This window comes from Rhinichthys klamathensis, unplaced genomic scaffold (genome assembly GCF_029890125.1).
Source record: "Rhinichthys klamathensis goyatoka isolate OS25496 unplaced genomic scaffold, OSU_Roscu_1.1 h1tg000095l_1, whole genome shotgun sequence".
In the NCBI taxonomy this organism is placed as follows: domain Eukaryota; kingdom Metazoa; phylum Chordata; class Actinopteri; order Cypriniformes; family Leuciscidae; genus Rhinichthys; species Rhinichthys klamathensis.
The window spans coordinates 1,137,501-1,156,660 of record NW_026606634.1 but is presented as its reverse complement, the minus strand read 5'-3'; the positions used below and the strand labels follow the sequence as shown (position 1 = coordinate 1,156,660).

The 19,160-nt window shown below is 39.3% G+C and overlaps 2 protein-coding genes across 31 annotated transcripts in view; one reads left to right on the top strand and one right to left on the bottom strand.

Moving 5' to 3' along the window:
* LOC130086249 (nuclear receptor subfamily 1 group D member 2-like) overlaps positions 1 to 19,160 on the bottom strand; it is a 297,692-nt gene that overhangs the window by 81,261 nt on the left and 197,271 nt on the right. The window lies entirely within an intron of this gene.
* rargb (retinoic acid receptor, gamma b) overlaps positions 1 to 19,160 on the top strand; it is a 69,709-nt gene that overhangs the window by 41,513 nt on the left and 9,036 nt on the right. For 2 of the 3 annotated variants that reach the window (XM_056252497.1, XM_056252499.1), the window contains 3 exons: positions 13,167 to 13,315; positions 16,645 to 16,786; positions 17,019 to 17,182. In XM_056252497.1, coding sequence (XP_056108472.1) covers positions 13,167 to 13,315; positions 16,645 to 16,786; positions 17,019 to 17,182 — 455 coding nt within the window. The remainder of the gene's footprint in view (positions 1 to 13,166; positions 13,316 to 16,644; positions 16,787 to 17,018; positions 17,183 to 19,160) is intronic. The other variant, XM_056252498.1, reaches the window with a different exon arrangement.

Here is a 19,160-nt window from a genome sequence, read left to right as displayed (position 1 = left end):
GCTGAGTCTCTCCATCTAAACTTGAACTTGTTCGCTTTTGCTAGTTCATAACCCTTAGTACTAATGATGCATGATATATCGGCCACCATATCAGTATCGGCCGATATATGTTCATTTTTAATGAATCGGCCCAATAAGAATCGGCCCATATCAGTTATCGGCCCAATAAGAAAATCTTGCCAATATTAAAGCCGATTAATAATGCATTATTTCCTTCAGCTGAGACGCTTCAGATGCGCACTGTTCACCATGATGGTTTTGAATTGCTTGAAATATGATTGGAATCACTTTAGAAAAGGAAAATACAGTAAAATGCAACATGCAGGTCTGTCATATAGGCTACACACATGAGAACATTATAATTGTGTGCTTGGGACGAGGCGTTTAATGGTGAGACTTGTGTTTTTGTAATCAGGCTCTCGGCCAATATATTGGTTATCGGCTTTTAAAATATAATAAATTATCGGTTATCGGTTTCAGCCAACCTTTTGATATCGGTGCATCCCTAACCCGATCTGTTGCTGTAGAAAGGTTGTTAATAACTCTTAGTTCTAGTCTGCGTGCTTCAGTTGGTACACTAGTGTTTAGTTTCCTCTTTTGACTGGTGGTTATGGCTGGATGTTTTGTAGACCTTCACATCAGCAAACCCTTCAAAGCCAAGCTTTGTTTCTAAATGCAAAGTGATTTACTTCAACAAAGTATGGTTTGCTAACGCTGCTGAACTAACATGGGGATTCTGCATCGTACTCTTTGACCACAATTAAACAGATTGTGAAGTTTTGTCCGGCTGAAGTTCATGCCTGAAGTTCAGGTCTTGTCTGATTCTCTGGTGGATGTTGGCTTCTGGTCAGTGACCAGTTGTTTTAGTCTTTCGGTTGTGTGGGGGGTAATAATGTGAAGGTGGCTGGGGAGGGGGTGGCCAAATGTTGGTTCAGCTTTATCCTGAAAAGGCTAAATAAAAAGAGTCAGTTTATGAGGTACTATAAAGAAGAAAGCTTTGTATGCATGCAGCTGAATAAAAGGGGCAATCCAAGTTTAACAACTTGCTTCTAAAAAAGACAGCTCCTGTTTTACCAGTCTGCCTTCATCCCAACAGGACATGTGTTGCTCCATGTGTGCAGGAGATGCTGGTCGAACAAAATGTCTTTAAATGCGTCAATGTCTGGTTTCACCTTTTCCTTTCTGGGTCATTTCATTTCAAGTGCTCCAAAAATGGTAAAGGTAGTTGCTTGGCCTTTTTTTTTTTTTTTTTTTTTTTTTTTTTTTTTAAGGATTACCGTTTATGTATTGGTATTATAAAACCACTATTTTTATTTTATTTTAATTTTTTTAATCCTAAGCTACGATATAGAGGTTTCTGTAAACATCTGTAGCCCAGAGTTTGTTGTGTGCGTGTGCCATGACACAAAGATGGCCGCTGTGGTTAAACCAAGCAACGTACAGATGAAAAAAAAGGTGGTTTTGCTTTACAAATACCTTAAGATAATCACAAAAAAAAAAAAAAAACTTTAGACCACTTGAGATGGATTGTCAACCAAATAATAAAGTCCGTAGAAAAGAGATCTGCATATGCAAATGTCTCACGAAAAATGCTTTTATTTAATAATAGCCACTGAGTGATAAATTCAGATGTCAGTCAGGACTTGCCACTAAATCATTCAACATGTCGACATATTTATCAATAATGATCAGTAATGGCTTTATATATGGGTTACATAATAGATTGAAATATGTGTGTGGCAGATTAGGTCTGACAGGCCACTTTATTTATTTATGTATTTATTTATTTATTTCCTCTTTCTCATTTGTAAAAGAAAGTATAATCAACATGGTTGTACACGTCATTTAAACGTACATTATATTAAGCTGATTGTTTAATCTTGTATAACTTATAAAAAGTTGAAATTGCTTAAATTATTTCGATAAGTTACAGTAATGTAAAAACACAAGTTGCCATGACGTACCGATCATACATTTTTATTACAGTATCTACAATACACTAAAAAAATCCCCTAATTCAACTTAAAACCTTTTAGTATGATCGAATTGTCCGTACAAGTCTTCATTTCAAACTTTTATCAAAAAAAAAAAAGAATGGCCTATAATTAAATATTGTATAGCTAAAAAAAAGGGTTACATTATTTTGATGAGTTAAAGTAATAGAAAAACATGTTGTCATGATTTTTTTTCCCAGTGTATTAATATCCAGCTGTACTGGTGCTCGGTCTGGTCACGTGCAGACAGCAGGACAGGTCATGTGCATTAGTGCATGTTTAGCATGTAGTTTCACACAGGTGCTGGTGTGACTCGAGCACAGCTTGTTACAGGATTAAATTAGCTTTTAGTCTCTCCAAAGACTGTGGCCTTTGTTATGAGTATCTCTTGTGAATGTGAGAACAAGAACCGGCTCAGTCCACAGGCATGAGCATTATGTGTTCTGAAATATTTAAGGGTGTTATTTTCAAAATGGTGACACGCCAGGGCAGGGAAAAGCCTGTGTGCGTGTGTGTGTGTGTGTGTGAGTTCACCGGGAAAATACAAAGACATGCAAATAAATCACCCATAAATGTGAATGTGTGTGTGTGTGTGTGTTGCGCTGTAGTCATCGGTTCAGAGTGTTTCCCTGTATGTGGCCGGAGACCCGACAGAGGACAAGCGCTAGAGAACCCTGATCTAAACCCCTGAAACAATCTTATGCCCAGTTTTATTACAAAAGGATATCCAAGCACACACACACACACACACACATAGTGATTATTATGAGTAATAATAAATTAATGACAGTATTAATATTTCAAACATGCATGAAAGTAATTTCGCAGAGGTGTTTAGTGCTATGCAGTCATTTACATTTTGTAAAGTGTCTTGCAGTAGTCTTCAAAAAGATCTGCAAGTAATACGGAAAAATTATGTTTATCACTAATAACGCAATACTGATGTAAATGAATGTGACAGCAATTTAGTTGCTGAAAAAGAGAATAACTTGATTGCTGCTGCATTTCGCCGAGTATGTTTGTTAAAATAATACGCTGTTACACTATTATAACTATTACAGTCTGGAAAATATTTTAGACTTGAGAACAATAACAATTTGTTATTTAAGGATTAGGAAATCAAAAGAGGTTTTAATGCCTCAATCCCATATCAAATGTTTAGAGGCGTCCAAGCGTTAGGTTTTGGAAGCGAACCTGAATTGACCCAACCTGTTACATTTCTCAGCAACGCTTCAAGTCGAATGTTGGTGAGATGTTACAAAATCTAACAACATGCAGAAAGCCTGTAAAATCCACTGTGTCAGCATTTGACTAAGAAAAGAGTCAGAACAAATACTGTTGTCTTACCAATGAATTTTTTTCTTGGAAACAACAGAGAGAAAAGAAGTACAGTTTAATGTTTGCTTTATTCTAATACTGACGTTTTCTTCTTCATTCCTATATCACATCGGTCCACTTAAAATCTGTTTATGCGCTATTTGTTTTCTCTCCATATTGGAATTCAGAAAATCAAGAGTTTCATGAACGCCTTTTGTAGTTTTTTGTGACTCAATCATGCAGTTCAATCCATCCACACATACAGCACAACCACGCAGAAGAAATGAAAGAGCCATTCATCTCTGCCCTCAGTCTGCAAACCATTATGTGTGTGTTTGGATCCAAATATATGTATGACAAATCTATGAGCGATTTTGCTATAAAAACAACATCCTTTTTCTGTGCCAGTGCATTCATTATGACATGAGGAGCACTTTATTACAGTCCTGATCTGCATGCACATACTATGTACTTATTTTAATAACTGGGTATTAACTTAATAGTTACCATTTCTCAGTAGCCTGAGTACTCTGTAAGTGCACATACTGTCAAATAATGTGCAAGATATTTGTCATATTTAAACTGATTACAAAAACATAAGAGAGGAAAAGATGAACTGAGAAATAAAGTACAAAGAAAAGATGACTTAGTGAAGTTCATCAGCAACATAAACCACACTAGATTTATTCTGTCCATCGCCTCCTGGAAAAACTAGGCCATTTATACTTGTATGCAATGTGTGCACACACATATTTGTATGTTTGGATAGACACTGAAGCAACCCTTGTACAAATATAGTGTCTGTAGTCATATATGAATCTATTACATTAAATAATAATAAAACGTTAGAAATGTAATAGTGTTAAGCAGATGTTGCATTACGTGATGCTTCTATTGAGTGATGCTTTGCTTCTTTCTGATGATGTCAGAACCAGTTTACTCCTGGTATAAAGATGATTGATCACAAGTGGACGAGGAAGACACATTCCAGTTTACACCTGGGGTTTTAATTCGTCTCTTTTGTCCACTTTCAGCCACTTCTGAAAAGAAGTTTAACAAAGTTGAAATCCTTTCTGGCTAGTGCGCTTCATAATGTCCACGCATTCAGTCAGTAGGCGGAGAGAAGAGGGTTTTTCTTCTGTTCGAACGCATTTGACTACATGAGCATCTACAATATTAAAGTAATCTGATCGAATGTGTTTTCGACTACCTCTGGAAGTGGTTGAAAGTGGACAAGCTCAAAATGTTTTACACCCTGTTTACACCTGTCTTTAGTGTCGTCCACTTGTGATCCGATCGACCAAAACGCATCTTAAAGGGGTCCTATAATGCCCCTTTTCACAGATGTAAAATAAGTCTCTGATGTCCCCAGAGTGTGTGTGTGAAGTTTCAGCTCAAAATACCCCACATATATTTTTTTATAGCATGTAAAAATTGTCCCTTGGGTGAGCAAAAAAGCTTTATTTTTGTGTCTGTCCCTTTAAATGCAAATGAGCTGCTGCTCCCGGCACAGAGGGCGGAGCTTCAAGAGCTTGTGTGTGTGTGTGTGTGTGTTAGCAGCTCCGATTACCTCACACAGACACACACTGAAAATATCAGAAACTTTTAGCCTTTTATGTTCAAACTGCCGTCGGACAATGATGGAGAGACTCAAGAAGAAGTGACAACATGTAGAGCAACAGGACGTTTCTGAATGGTTAGTTGATGAATTTATGTTGCTGATGTGGAGTTAACTATCTTCTAGTCATTGATTAGCTTATTCTGTCATGATAATCTATAAATCACGTTCAGGGGGCGGGGTTTATGTAAATTTTGCGGTTAGTGATGTCACTAGCTCATTGTAGTCCCTACCAGACGTTTGTTGAAGTCCTTAAAAAGCGATTTCTGTAAAAGAAAATATCTCCCTTTGCTTTGAACTTTGAGCGTTGTAACTTTGCAGATGTTGTTTATGCTCAAACAGCAACATTACACACTAACTAAAGTTAGAAAAGTGAAATCATAATCAACCACCCCTTTAATAGCAGTGTAAACAGGAGCTCAGAGACTGCATCGCCTGATAGTGTTGCTGAGTTTGCTGAAAGACATGGATGTTATCAGTGTTTCGGTCAGCTCTTCATGCAATCCGAGCCAGCAGAGAACTTGGATTGTCATGCTGAAGCCCTCGACTCCTTTACTGATAAAACCTGCATCACCTTTCACTGAGTCTGTTGTCTAAACAGTGCAGACATACAGTAATCTGCAGAAATGTGGACTGAGACCACTTACAATACAATCATAACAAATAAATCATTTTCTTTGTGTGTAGTTCAGTGCTTTAAAGTGCCCCTATTATGCATTTTCGAAAATTACCTTTCGTGTGGTGTGTAATAGAGCTGTTTGTGATTGTAAACGATCTGCAAAGTTTCAAAGTGCAGATAAATGGAGTTTTTGTCTCCCGAAAGAAAGAAAGAAAGAAAGAAGTGATTCTGAACTGAAACAAGTCGTCAGTATTTCCAGTCTCACTTCCTGCTGAATCTGCGCAGGTTTGTAACAGATTTGCATAATGCCAGTCTATGTTCTTCACCGGCTGCCGTGAACAACGTCTACTTTGACCCCCAAACACTGTAGTTGTATCTGAGACTGGAAGAGTTTGGCTCGTGTTGTTCATGTGGAGAAGACGCTGTTTTCTGCTGACAAAGCAAATCCACTTTGATGAGATTGAAACGGTAAAACCGACGCCATCGTCACTGTTCGTATCACTGAGTATCAAGAGCTGAGGAAGATCCAGAGCTGAAACTCAGATATGATAATGAGGGTTTAGTTTCTGACATGGTCAACCAATCACAGCAGACTGAGTTATCTGACCAATCAGAGCAGAGCAGCTCTCAGAGAGGCGGGGTTTAGAGAGACTGAATCCTTGATGAACCGTTTCAAACACTGAGAGAAAAGAGCTGATGCTGCAATGGATATTATGAGAACATTAAAGTGTTTTTTTGAGCTTGGATGCGTGTAAACCTCTTGTAGGAGACGCAAAAAAAAAAAAATTAGGAATCTTTAAAATAGCATAATAGGGGCATATTTATGGAAGTCTATCAAATTCATTCTAGTTCAAAAATGAAAGGCAAGTTATTTTTTCCAGTACATTTTTAGTTTGTTCTGAAATCGGATTATGCTGTCAAGTGCCAATTCAGACAATAAAAAAGTATTTTATTTAACTGTTTCTTACAATAAAAAATGTTGCACCTGCTTTACTTCAGAATCGACCATATTTCATGTATTCTCCACAAGTCATGTCAAATATAACAAAGAGAGAAAATGGAATGGGAACAGAATAGCATTCCTTCTTTCTTCCCCTTTATGTCTGTCAGTCATTCCTCTGGTGGCGCCAGGTTTCCACTCCTCCAGCACAAAAGAGGCTGATGTTTTCAGAACCGCTCTGTGTCACTCAAGCATTGCTGCCATATAAACACATAAAGCCAATTCAGACCAAGTTACTACATAAACACAGTGATCAGGTTGCGTTCTCACCCACTCACTCGCCCATCACCCCGACCTTGTGTTTCACAGAACATTATGTGCAAGAACGACGTCTATCAGCATTCTAGAGACCTAGAAGTCTTGCATGACAGAACCACAAAAAATCCAAAGAAAAAACTAAACACAGCAACACACAATATCAGTACTTGATCCTATTACCTACTGCATAATGCACAATAACATACACATGCATCAGACTGATGTCTTTTCCAGCTTTATGAGTACTGCTTTTTTAAGATGGTGTGTCAAGTTAAAATTAGTTCAACTTTTAAAACTGTGTCTTGTGACTCGTTCTGTTCCATTGCGTCCATTTGTGAACACAAGAGTGTCCTGTGTGAACACACACTTGTATTGTAAGAAAATATGTTCTACAAGTTACGCAATAGACTATTATACTTAATAATAAGCAGGTCATATTTAAACGAGACTATAGGCCTGTTAGTATGACGTACAATCTCAATGTCTAATTTGAACAACTGTTTGTTTTTTGCTCACTGGAGTTTTCAGTGTTTCACCAACTACATTTTGTGCCTTATTTATGAAACAAGAACAGAATGAAATGTGTATTCTTGCATACACATTTTTAAAAGTTTGGGGTTTTGAATCACGTCTCAACAAGGCTGGTTTATTTGATCATACGGTAAAAACTATAATATTTTGAAATATTATTACTAATTAAAAGAACTGTTTTCTATGTGTATTTTTTGTAAAATGTCATTTATTTCCTGCTTTAAAATTCAAAGCTGAATTTTCAGCATCATTACTCCAGTCTTCAGTGTCACATGATCCCCAGAAATCACTCTAATATGATGATTTGATGCTCAAGAAAAATGTATGATTATTATTAATGTTGAAAACAGCTTCATATTTCCATGGAAACCATGACACACTTTTTCAGGATTCTCTGATGAATAGAAAGTTCAAAAGGACAGCATTTATTTGATTTTTTATATATATATATATATATATAAAAGTATTTACTGTCACTTTTGATCAATTGAATGCATCCTTGCTGAGTAAATGTATTCCTTTCTTATAAATGGTAGTGTAAGTATATATTTATTAATAGTTCTATGAACAATTTACACAGAAATGTGCTTTTGCTTCATGAATTCGGTCCATTGAATGCACTGTTCTTCATCTCACAGCTTCTCACAGCCAAATTAAAAATGGCGTCCGTTTATTTTGAAGTTCGAATATCTTCTGTTAACAACAAAACTGGGTCGTGACTTTGGAACGTCTCTAGCACAGATTTCCGTGCAGTTTGGAAACGAAATATCCTTTCATAGTTTGCCAAAAGTCAGATCATCAGAGTAGCATATTTGATCTCGGCTGAGGTCGCGGTTCGATCATTGGCAGTATTTGTGTGACTCTCGGTTCACGTTCATGTCTTGAGAAGCCAAAGCCAAGGTCAAAGTGAAACTCACCCTCTCTCACACATTCTTCATCTGTCTCCCCCAACCCCCTGCTTTTATGAGATTTCTCATCTATACCTTCTCTCATTTTGCTCTTGTTAAACGGTGCCCGTGGAGGGACAGAGGGAGGAGAAGAACGAGAGGCACATTTGGGGGATTCACTCCATTCAGTGGGAGGAATGGGCAATAAAATCTGCCCCGTTTTAGCTGTTTTTCTCTCACTTTTTACAAGTGGAGAGTGAGAGACAGCTGGTGCTGGTGTGAATGGCTGGCCAAGGTGACTCTCCCAATAAAGAGCCGGTCAGCCAAGCCTCGGGCTTTGGTCAGACCACAGACGGGCTTTACGGGGGATCTCGAGGCTGGACCTCTAGTAAAAAGCCAGTCATCCAGGCCGGAGGAATTTAGGGTCCAGGAAACGAGAGCATGAGGGGGGAAAGGGTGTCTAGAGGTGAAAGTTGAGCCGAGTGACAGCGTGGACTTACACAAACTATACAGCACTGGATTCACACGGCGGTGTTTAAACTGGGCAAAGCGTGTTATGTTCGATGTTTGCGCCTGTATGGCTGCTTTCCAGGATGTTTTCTGAAACTGACTGGTGCCATTTGGGCGCGTGACAGCGAGATGAACACATGCTGTGTCAGTCAAAGCATATTTATTCATCCAGTAGCACTTTACAAAAGGGTTTCCATTGGTAACATTGCTACATTGCTACGAACAAACAATGATCAATTGTATTTTTATTAACTATAACATATTAGGGGTGTAACGGTACAGAAGTCACGGTTCGATACAGCAGGAAAAGCTCATTCGTCTGTCGTGTTAGTTCATTTTTCTCCACTCTCTTCTCTTTCAGCACTCAATGTGCTCTCATAATATTTGTCTTTTAGCTCTGACCCCTGGACAGAGGCTTCCTAATGCATTTGACAACTTCATCCTTATTCTCTTACATTCTTGATAAATGAAAGAGGACATATTATTGCCCTTTTTTAAAGTCTTGATGTTGTTTTTGGGCTCTACTAAAACAGGTTTTCATGCTTGAATGTTCAAAACCACATTACTTCCTAATATTTAACATTGTTGCACATAATCTCTTCCTAGTCTGGGGTGTGTTTCCCGAAAGCATCGCTAGCCAACGGTCGCAAGTTCCGTCGTTATCAGCAGTTCAACGAGTCTGTGTTTCCCGAAACCATATTTCCAACGAGCATTCGCAAACAGCATCGCAAAGTTGTGTGTTTGGAACGACAGCTCTCGACCCGTGGTTAGAAGTAGTTTCTAGTTTGCATGACATGTGGACTTACATAGATCATGCTCTTGGGCAAAATAAGCAAGCTGACATTCAGTACAATCCAGTGTTGTAGTCGAGTCACCAACTGTCGAGTCCGAGTCGAGTCTCGAGTCCCAGTGTTCGAGTCCGAGTCCAAGTCCGAGTCACCAAAGAAGAGTCCGAGTCGAGTCTCGAGTCCCAGTGTTCGAGTCCGAGTCCAAGTCCGAGTCACCAAAGAAGAGTCCGAGTCGAGTCCAAGTCGAGTCACCATTACCGGAGTTCAAGTCCGAGTCGAGTCTCGAGTCCTGTGTTCGAGTCGAAATTATATTCACTTAAGCCAAATCAAGCAACATTTTTCAGGCACTCTTTCTTGCAGCTAGAAATGTGTATGATATCACTAGAATTGCCTTTGACCTTAGTTCAAATCATTGTAGCTGTGACACGATTAGCCTATATTTATTTAATTGTTTAAATACATTTTTGGATGATCAGTCATCTGGAATGGATAAAGAAAACAAAAAAGAAAGCCTAACTGGACAAAGGAGGTGAAATGCATTCTTCTTGACGAATATGGTTAAAAGAAAAACAATTTTGAAATTTTGAAAAGCAAACTAAATCCAAATGTAACTGCGCCAAAAAAAAACAGAAAATGCAGTGCTATAAGCAGTTGTAACTCCGCAGGAAAAGAGTGGTTGCGATGTGTGACATAGTCGAGGTCGCCGTCTAGTTTGTTAGCTAAAATAAACATAATTGTGTTATTGTATGATAAGCGGGATTAAGTGCTGAGCGCGTCCGACTTTGGCTCAGTGCCAGCCATAGCACGAAAGCACAGTTTAAATCTGGCAGTTATGTCACGTCAACGTCACTGTACATTCGCTCCCTAGTGGTCAGCTCAGCTGCTGCAAAGCGTGCCCAAATCGAAATTGCTGATTAGATGTAGAGGAATTTATCTAGTGTTAAATGAGTGTTACGTTATCTCTCTCACGAGAATGCAGCGTAAAGTGAGTGACGTCAGTGAGTGTGTTGTCAAGCAAGGAGAGCGAGCAGTAGCAGTGTCTGTGAGGGAAAAAATAGATCACGGCCGGTCTTGGACCCCGAAACAGGAAAAGTGTAACATCTTATATCAAATTTTTATAACCTATTTAGTCAGAAACGACGTCATTCATTTGATGAATGCTCAAGTCCGATTTTATATATCCAGAGAATAAGGACTCGAGTCCGAGTCCAGGACTCGAGTACTCCATCACTGGTACAATCTAGCCTATATATTATATTTTGAATATAAACACATTTAAATGACATCCTTTAGTTTGTCAAGAGATTTAAAGTGTCATTTTTGAAGAGTGCGCATGTGCGAATGTGCTCTATATGTAAGAACGAGCCTATGATTGAATCTGGAAATAAAGCAAAATAACTGAAAAAAATGATAATTAGTCCTCAGATGCCATGTCTGTAATTTATAGCAAAAGTCAGGCTTTAATTTGATCTCAAACAGATTCATTGAAATAAGTTATTACTCCACCACCTGCGTCATTAACATCATTAACCAGTGGTTGAACGACTAATTTGCGACAATACAGTCTCGGAAAACAGCTCGTTTACTAGTTGGTTTCTTCGACGATGCATCTACTAGTTTAGTTTAGTTTAGTTTAGTTCCTTTATTGTCCACAAGTGGAAATTTGTCTTTGGCTTCACTATACACCACACACAAGGACATCACAAAAACATAAAAAATATACACAAAATAAAAACAGTAACATTCCCATGCAGCTATACATAGCTTACATATCCAGCCTACTCATGTTCATATCTTCTCAGCATTTAAAATTCGAATAGCAGTTGGCACAAATGACATCTGGTACACATTTTTACTCGCCCTAGGTTGTCTAAACCTTCTCCTCGATGGAAGCAACTGAAAGCTAGAGTGTAAGGGATGAGAGGAGTCCTCTATAATAACCCATGCCTTTTCTTTAACTTTCAATAAATATATCTCATTCAATTGTCTTTGTGTCTACGATTGCGCTAGCTACGTTAACCACCCTAGACAATTTCTGCTTGGATTTAACAGTCAGAACTCCATACCACATAGTCATATTAAACGACATAATACTCTCTACAAGATTCTTATAAACCATTTCTAAAATATTTTTGCTCACACCAAAGTGTTTTAGCCTCCGAATAAGATGCAATCTCTGCATTGCCTTTTTAAAAACATGATCCACATTTCCAGCGAAACTCAAGTTACTATCTATGAATGTTCCCAGGTATTTGAAACTATTAACTATTTCTACCTGGTATCCATTGAGTGTCAATGGTTGCAATTGTTCAGAGATTTCACATTTGTTTCTACTAATCACTAATTCCTTAGTTTTGTGCAAATTTATCTCAAGTGCACTCAGTTTGCACCATTTTTGTATGGAATTTATATAATTATGATACAATTTATCTCTTTCGGTTCCACCTTTGTACAAGAGGCCGACAAGTGCCAAATCGTCAGCGTATTTAAGTAGACTAAAATATGAGTTGTGAATTTTAAATTCATTTATGTACAGTGAGAATAATAGAGGAGATAATATAGTTCCCTGTGGTACTCATGTGTTTAAAACAATTGTTTTTGAAACTTTATCATTAAGGAAAACTCTTTGAGGACGATTCAAAAGAAAGTCTCTAATCCACCAGATAAGTCCACCATTCACTCTTAAATCAAGTAATCTCTGTAAAAGAACATCTATCTTAATTGAGTTAAATGCTGAACTAAAATCTATAAATAAAATTCTAGCATAGTTTGTGGTCTGTTGAATATGTTCGGACACTAAATTGCATAAGGTTAAAGTGGCATCATCAGTGCCCCTAGCTGTCTTATAAGCAAACTGCAAGGGGTCTAAATATTTATTTACATCAGTAAATGGTATGGTAGTTAAGCATACTATGGTAGTTAAGCAGAGAGTTACGTTGTTGTACGGGAAACGCACCCCAGGTTAGTTCCTGTCTCTATGAAGCCCCTCCTTCTGAAAAGCACACTGTGCTCTGATTGGTCGGCTGGAGAAGTGTGTTGGGATTGGTCGAGCGCTTCGAGCGTTTTTGGGAAATGTCCCGCCCCTTTCCATAACCGCCAGTTTCAACACACTACTAACTAACTCAACCAGGCCCCGCCCCTTTATTCTGCGTATGAATTATTTAAATGAGGAATATTGTGACGTGTTCGTTCCCGGGAGAAACTCAAGACATTTCGGGAGTTCAGAAACACTGACACTGATATAGAGAAGAACTCCCGCTGGAGGGACTTTGTGCTTTGTAACTTTGCAGAGCTTTTTCATGCTTAAACAAGCAACATTACACACTAAAGAAAAGTTAAACATGAAAAAAAAGCATAATAGGTCCCTTTAATATTCTTTAAAATGGCAACTCACCTGAATTCAACTCATTATTTTCGACGATGCACCAAATAATGTTATATAATCAAGAATGCACCATAAACTCACCAATCAAAAATATGTGAAGGTGAAAGTGGCTTTGTTGTTTATGTTTTAAAGAGTGGTGAAGTGATGTTTGCCAGTTAAAAACTTGCCTGTAGGGCTTGAGGATTTGAAACACCAATAGAGATTCTTATCTTAGTAATCATCTCTAAATATCTTGTCCTTTTCTTCCTGATGTCTGCAGCGGTGGAGACCCAGAGCACAAGCTCAGAGGAGATGGTTCCCAGTTCTCCTTCTCCACCTCCTCCTCCTCGCATCTATAAACCCTGCTTTGTGTGCCAGGACAAATCCTCTGGCTATCATTATGGAGTGAGCTCTTGTGAGGGCTGCAAGGTACACACTCTCAGAACTTCAGACAGGGTTCCCATCACCAGATCATTTTGTGAATTTCATTTGTGATTCATTTGTTTTCATTTTTAACATTAATCTGTTTTAATTAAACTTTATAAATTAATCAGCTCGTAAACATACTTTATCGCTAGAAAAAAAAGTTACCCGTTAAACATCAAGTTATTTCTCCTTATTTAGAACCTTTTGGTATTAAGGGTTCTTTCATTTTGAGTAAAGAACTCTAGGATTCTATTTAGAACCCAAGTGAAAAAAACATTGGACCAAAAATAGTTTTTCTCAAATTTTTTATATATATGGTTTGTTTCAAACCTTAAATTTTAATGTGAACATTAATAAAAAATGCTATTTCTTTTCACAAAGACATTCATAAAAAAAGTAAAAATATTATTTATTATAAAGACCATATCATACTTAATCAATATATTTTCTTTAGACAGAAGGCAAAATGTTAATGTAGGTCAATATAATTATTTTTTGGCTTTTTACAACGTAATTTAACCATAAACAAAAGCTAAATTAGCTATATATGAAACTTATGTTAAAACTAAAAACATTTTGTTAGTCAAAGTTTAATTTAGTTTACTTGCTATAAATAAAGATAACTCAGAAAGATATTTTTAAATACGCATCAAATGTTCTGTTATGTACCTTAAAAAAAAGAATTTCTGTTACCAATGTTAAACAAAATTGTTTATTTCAATTTTTCAAACTGACCAAAACTGGTTTAAAAAACATGGTTTTTGATAAGACCAATATTAAAATGCACTTCAAAATAAATTACACATTCACAAATCAAAACCTGAGAATGGTTAATTATGTTAGAATCCCATATTGGCAAAAAGATTTGCCAATATGGCAAAAGAGGGTCAAATACAGCATACCATGAAGACAAATAAGACAGTTCTATTACACTGTGTTTACACTATAACAGCACATGATGCATAACAGAAGGAAAGGTCATGGTTTGAGTGCTGCCATCTAGTGCTACTGTGAAGTGGAAGAACGTTGATGTCATTCACACACATCTATAGTGTCCTCTGCTGACCGCTCTCATACACACATCTATAGTGTCCTCTGCTGACCGCTCTCATACACACTTCTATAGTGTCCTCTGCTGACCGCTCTCATACACACATCCCATACACACATCTATAGTGTCCTCTGCTGACCGCTCTCATACACACATCTATAGTGTCCTCTGCTGACCGCTCTCATACACACATCTATAGTGTCCTCTGCTGACCGCTCTCATACACACATCTATAGTGTCCTCTGCTGACCGCTCTCATACACACATCTATAGAGTCCTCTGCTGACCGCTCTCATACACACATCTCATACACACATCTATAGTGTCCTCTGCTGACCGCTCTCATACACACATCTATAGTGTCCTCTGCTGACCGCTCTCATACACACATCTATAGTGTCCTCTGCTGACCGCTCTCATACACACATCTCATACACACATCTATAGTGTCCTCTGCTGACCGCTCTCATACACACATCCCATACACACATCTATAGTGTCCTCTGCTGACCGCTCTCATACACACATCCCATACACACATCTATAGTGTCCTCTGCTGACCGCTCTCATACACACATCTATAGTGTCCTCTGCTGACCGCTCTCATACACACATCTATAGTGTCCTCTGCTGACCGCTCTCATACACACATCTATAGTGTCCTCTGCTGACCGCTCTCATACACACATCTATAGAGTCCTCTGCTGACCGCTCTCATACACACATCTATAGTGTCCTCTGCTGACCGCTCTCATACACACATCCCATACACACATCTATAGTGTCCTCTGCTGACCGCTCTCATACACACATCTATAGTGTCCTCTGCTGACCGCTCTCATACACACATCTATAGTGTCCTCTGCTGACCGCTCTCATACACACATCTATAGTGTCCTCTGCTGACCGCTCTCATACACACATCTATAGAGTCCTCTGCTGACCGCTCTCATACACACATCTATAGTGTCCTCTGCTGACCGCTCTCATACACACATCCCATACACACATCTATAGTGTCCTCTGCTGACCGCTCTCATACACACATCTATAGTGTCCTCTGCTGACCGCTCTCATACACACATCTATAGTGTCCTCTGCTGACCGCTCTCATACACACATCTATAGTGTCCTCTGCTGACCGCTCTCATACACACATCTCATACACACATCTATAGTGTCCTCTGCTGACCGCTCTCATACACACATCTCATACACACATCTATAGTGTCCTCTGCTGACCGCTCTCATACACACATCTCATACACACATCTATAGTGTCCTCTGCTGACCGCTCTCATACACACATCTCATACACACATCTATAGTGTCCTCTGCTGACCGCTCTCATACACACATCTCATACACACATCTATAGTGTCCTCTGCTGACCGCTCTCATACACACATCTCATACACACATCTATAGTGTCCTCTGCTGACCGCTCTCATACACACATCTATAGTGTTCTCTGCTGACCGCTCTCATACACACATCTATAGTGTCCTCTGCTGACCGCTCTCATACACACATCTATAGTGTCCTCTGCTGACCGCTTTCATACACACATCTATAGTGTCCTCTGCTGACCGCTCTCATACACACATCTATAGTGTCCTCTGCTGACCGCTTTCATACACACATCTATAGTGTCCTCTGCTGACCGCTCTCATACACACATCTATAGTGTTCTCTGCTGACCGCTCTCATACACACATCTAAAGTGTCCTCTGCTGACCGCTCTCATACACACATCTCATACACACATCTATAGTGTCCTCTGCTGACCGCTCTCATACACACATCTCATACACACATCTAAAGTGTCCTCTGCTGACCGCTCTCATACACACATCTCATACACACATCTATAGTGTCCTCTGCTGACCGCTCTCATACACACATCTCATACACACATCTATAGTGTCCTCTGCTGACCGCTCTCATACACACATCTCATACACACATCTATAGTGTCCTCTGCTGACCGCTCTCATACACACATCTCATACACACATCTATAGTGTCCTCTGCTGACCGCTTTCATACACACATCTATAGTGTCCTCTGCTGACCGCTCTCATACACACATCTCAAACACACATCTATAGTGTCCTCTGCTGACCGCTCTGGGGAAGTTCATCAAATCTGCTCACTATTAGACATAAGATTTTGAGTTATTGTCATGACATCAGCTCCATGTAAATCACAAAGGATTCAAACTTCTTGAATCGTAAATACTTATATTTCTTCGTCTCTCTCTTTCTCTTCTCTCTCTCAGGGTTTTTTCCGCCGCAGTATCCAGAAGAACATGGTGTACACCTGTCACAGAGACAAGAACTGCCAGATCAACAAGGTGACGCGTAACCGCTGTCAGTACTGCCGACTGCAGAAGTGCTTCGAGGTCGGCATGTCGAAGGAAGGTAAACCTCAGAGCAGTTTACATCGACTTTACACTTTCACAACACTGATGAAGACAGAGTACAGTCAGTCCACAAGTCTATGACTGTATGTCTTGAAGAAAACTGCACTCAACTCCAAGAGTCTCCTCAAGATCAACTCACTGCTCGTTCCAACATGTGTCTTTTTATATACCGTATATTCAATTTGTGTTTGAACACTCATATTCTTTTTTGGTTGTTCTTCTTCTTTTAGCAGTGCGGAACGACAGGAATAAGAAAAAGAAGGACGTAAAAGAGGAGGTGGTTCTTCCAGAAAGCTATGAGCTGAGTGGAGAACTGGAAGAACTGGTTAATAAAGTCAGCAAAGCGCACAGGGAAACCTTCCCTTCGCTCTGTCAGCTGGGGAAATACACGACTGTGAGTCCTGAGTCCCTTCATCCTCACACACCTCCTCCTGTCTGGCAGATTAATAAACACTGCGGGAGATCACGCCAAGCGCACAATATTTCACAACATTACACATACACATCCGCTAACCACAGCAAAAATAAAGAGTGTTTTTTTATTAAGAGACAGAGACTCCACTTTTTTGTTAACATCAAGATTTTGGTTAACATTTTTATGAATGAATAATGGGTATCTTTGATGCAGTTCACTTCAATTCTGTGTGACAAATGAATTATTTAGAAAGTCACTTAAAGGGTCACTTCACCCATTTCAACATTAATCTTTATTGAAAGTGGGTCATATATGTAGTCGAAATGTAAAAGAAATTTTGAATTTGATGCCCTCTTGACCGAGAAAAGACAGAAAATAACTTTAGTGCGCATTTGTATGCAAGACAACAACTCCCACAATGCACCACATTGCACAGCTCCGCAAGCCACTCCCACTAATCCAGAACAGCGCAAACATCAGAGAAATCACTTTTCCGTCTACAAGGCTAACGTTAGCTGCCACCAGAGTTAGAAATTCATTTCACACAAAATTTCTAGTTAGTTGGCTGTGGCGAGCAGGACGAGGGCGAGGGATGTGATAGGACAGCGCGAGGCCGGTGGCGCGAGTGATAATGAACGACAGCTGTGAGACGCACCGGTCTCTCTCGCGTCTCTCACCGAGGAGCGGACGCATAAAACGAGGAGCGACGACAGGGCAGATCGAGTGAGGAACAGGCCTGATTTTATGTTGTGTTTTGTTTCTGTTGTGTGTGGCCAGCAGTGAGGGGCTGCTCGCTTATATTTTTGTTTTGTATTTGTTTATTTTACTATTAAAATGTTTAAATGTTTGCCGGTTCCCGCCTCATTCTTCCCACAACAACGAACCCCGTTACATTGGCAAACTCATTAGTGAATTACTCCTCGTTTGTATTTCTTTCTATATGGTGAATTATTGCATGATGATGATAAAGTTACCTGGATGTTCAGTCAGAACATATGCGGTGCGAAACTTGGATGGATCACAACACAAACGTCCGTGTGCTCGTCTGATTCAGAGGTTTCGTCCAGGTGATATTGCGATCGTTGAAATTCTCTGCAGCAGACGGACTCTATCTGTGTCCGTAGCGCACAGCGAGAGCCGAGAGCACGACATGTAGGCACCAGCAGTCCGCCCAGCTCGAGCCAGTCCGGGCTTCTCGTCTGCGCCGGGCTGGTCTCCTGTGGCGGCCGCTGCCGCAGCCGACGCCGCCGCCTCTTGTTCCTCCATCAGCCTCAGCTGCTCTTCGCTATATTGTGGCTCGTATAAATAGCCACGAACATCAGTTTCGAGCAAAAGATTTTCAAAATCCTCGTCTTCCATATCGTGTGTCGTAAATTCAGGCATTATGGTAAATCTAACTCCTTGAGCGCTTGTTAGCTTAGCTTGCTGTCTTCCAAGCAAGATGGCGGATTAATAGTTTAGTTTCTTCAGGTTTAGTCCCACCCACTGATCTGTAATAGGCCGGTGGGGTGAGTGGGTCCCACGCCCTTGAATAATAATGAGCTAAAGGCTGTAGTTTTCTTAATATGCAATGAAATTTATCTTCCGTCCTATCGTGACGCAAAATGACGATATTTACGTCACGATAGGACGGAAGTAAAACACTTAAATCCTTTTTTCTCCCATCTCAGAAAAAAAACAAGCAAAATTCCACCATCATTATAATATATGACTGGGTTTCTAACAATACAAACCTTAATGCAAATGGGTGAAGTGACCCTTTAAATATTATGAGGTCATAGATAGACTAGAATTACTAGAATTACAAATCTGTACAAATATATTTCAATGTCAAAAATATCCCACATACTCACATAACTGTGTGTAATTGTTTATTTAGTGCAACAAAATAGTAGAAATATGAAGCGAATACTAGTTCTATTACTACTATAAAACTAAACAATACACATAATCTCAC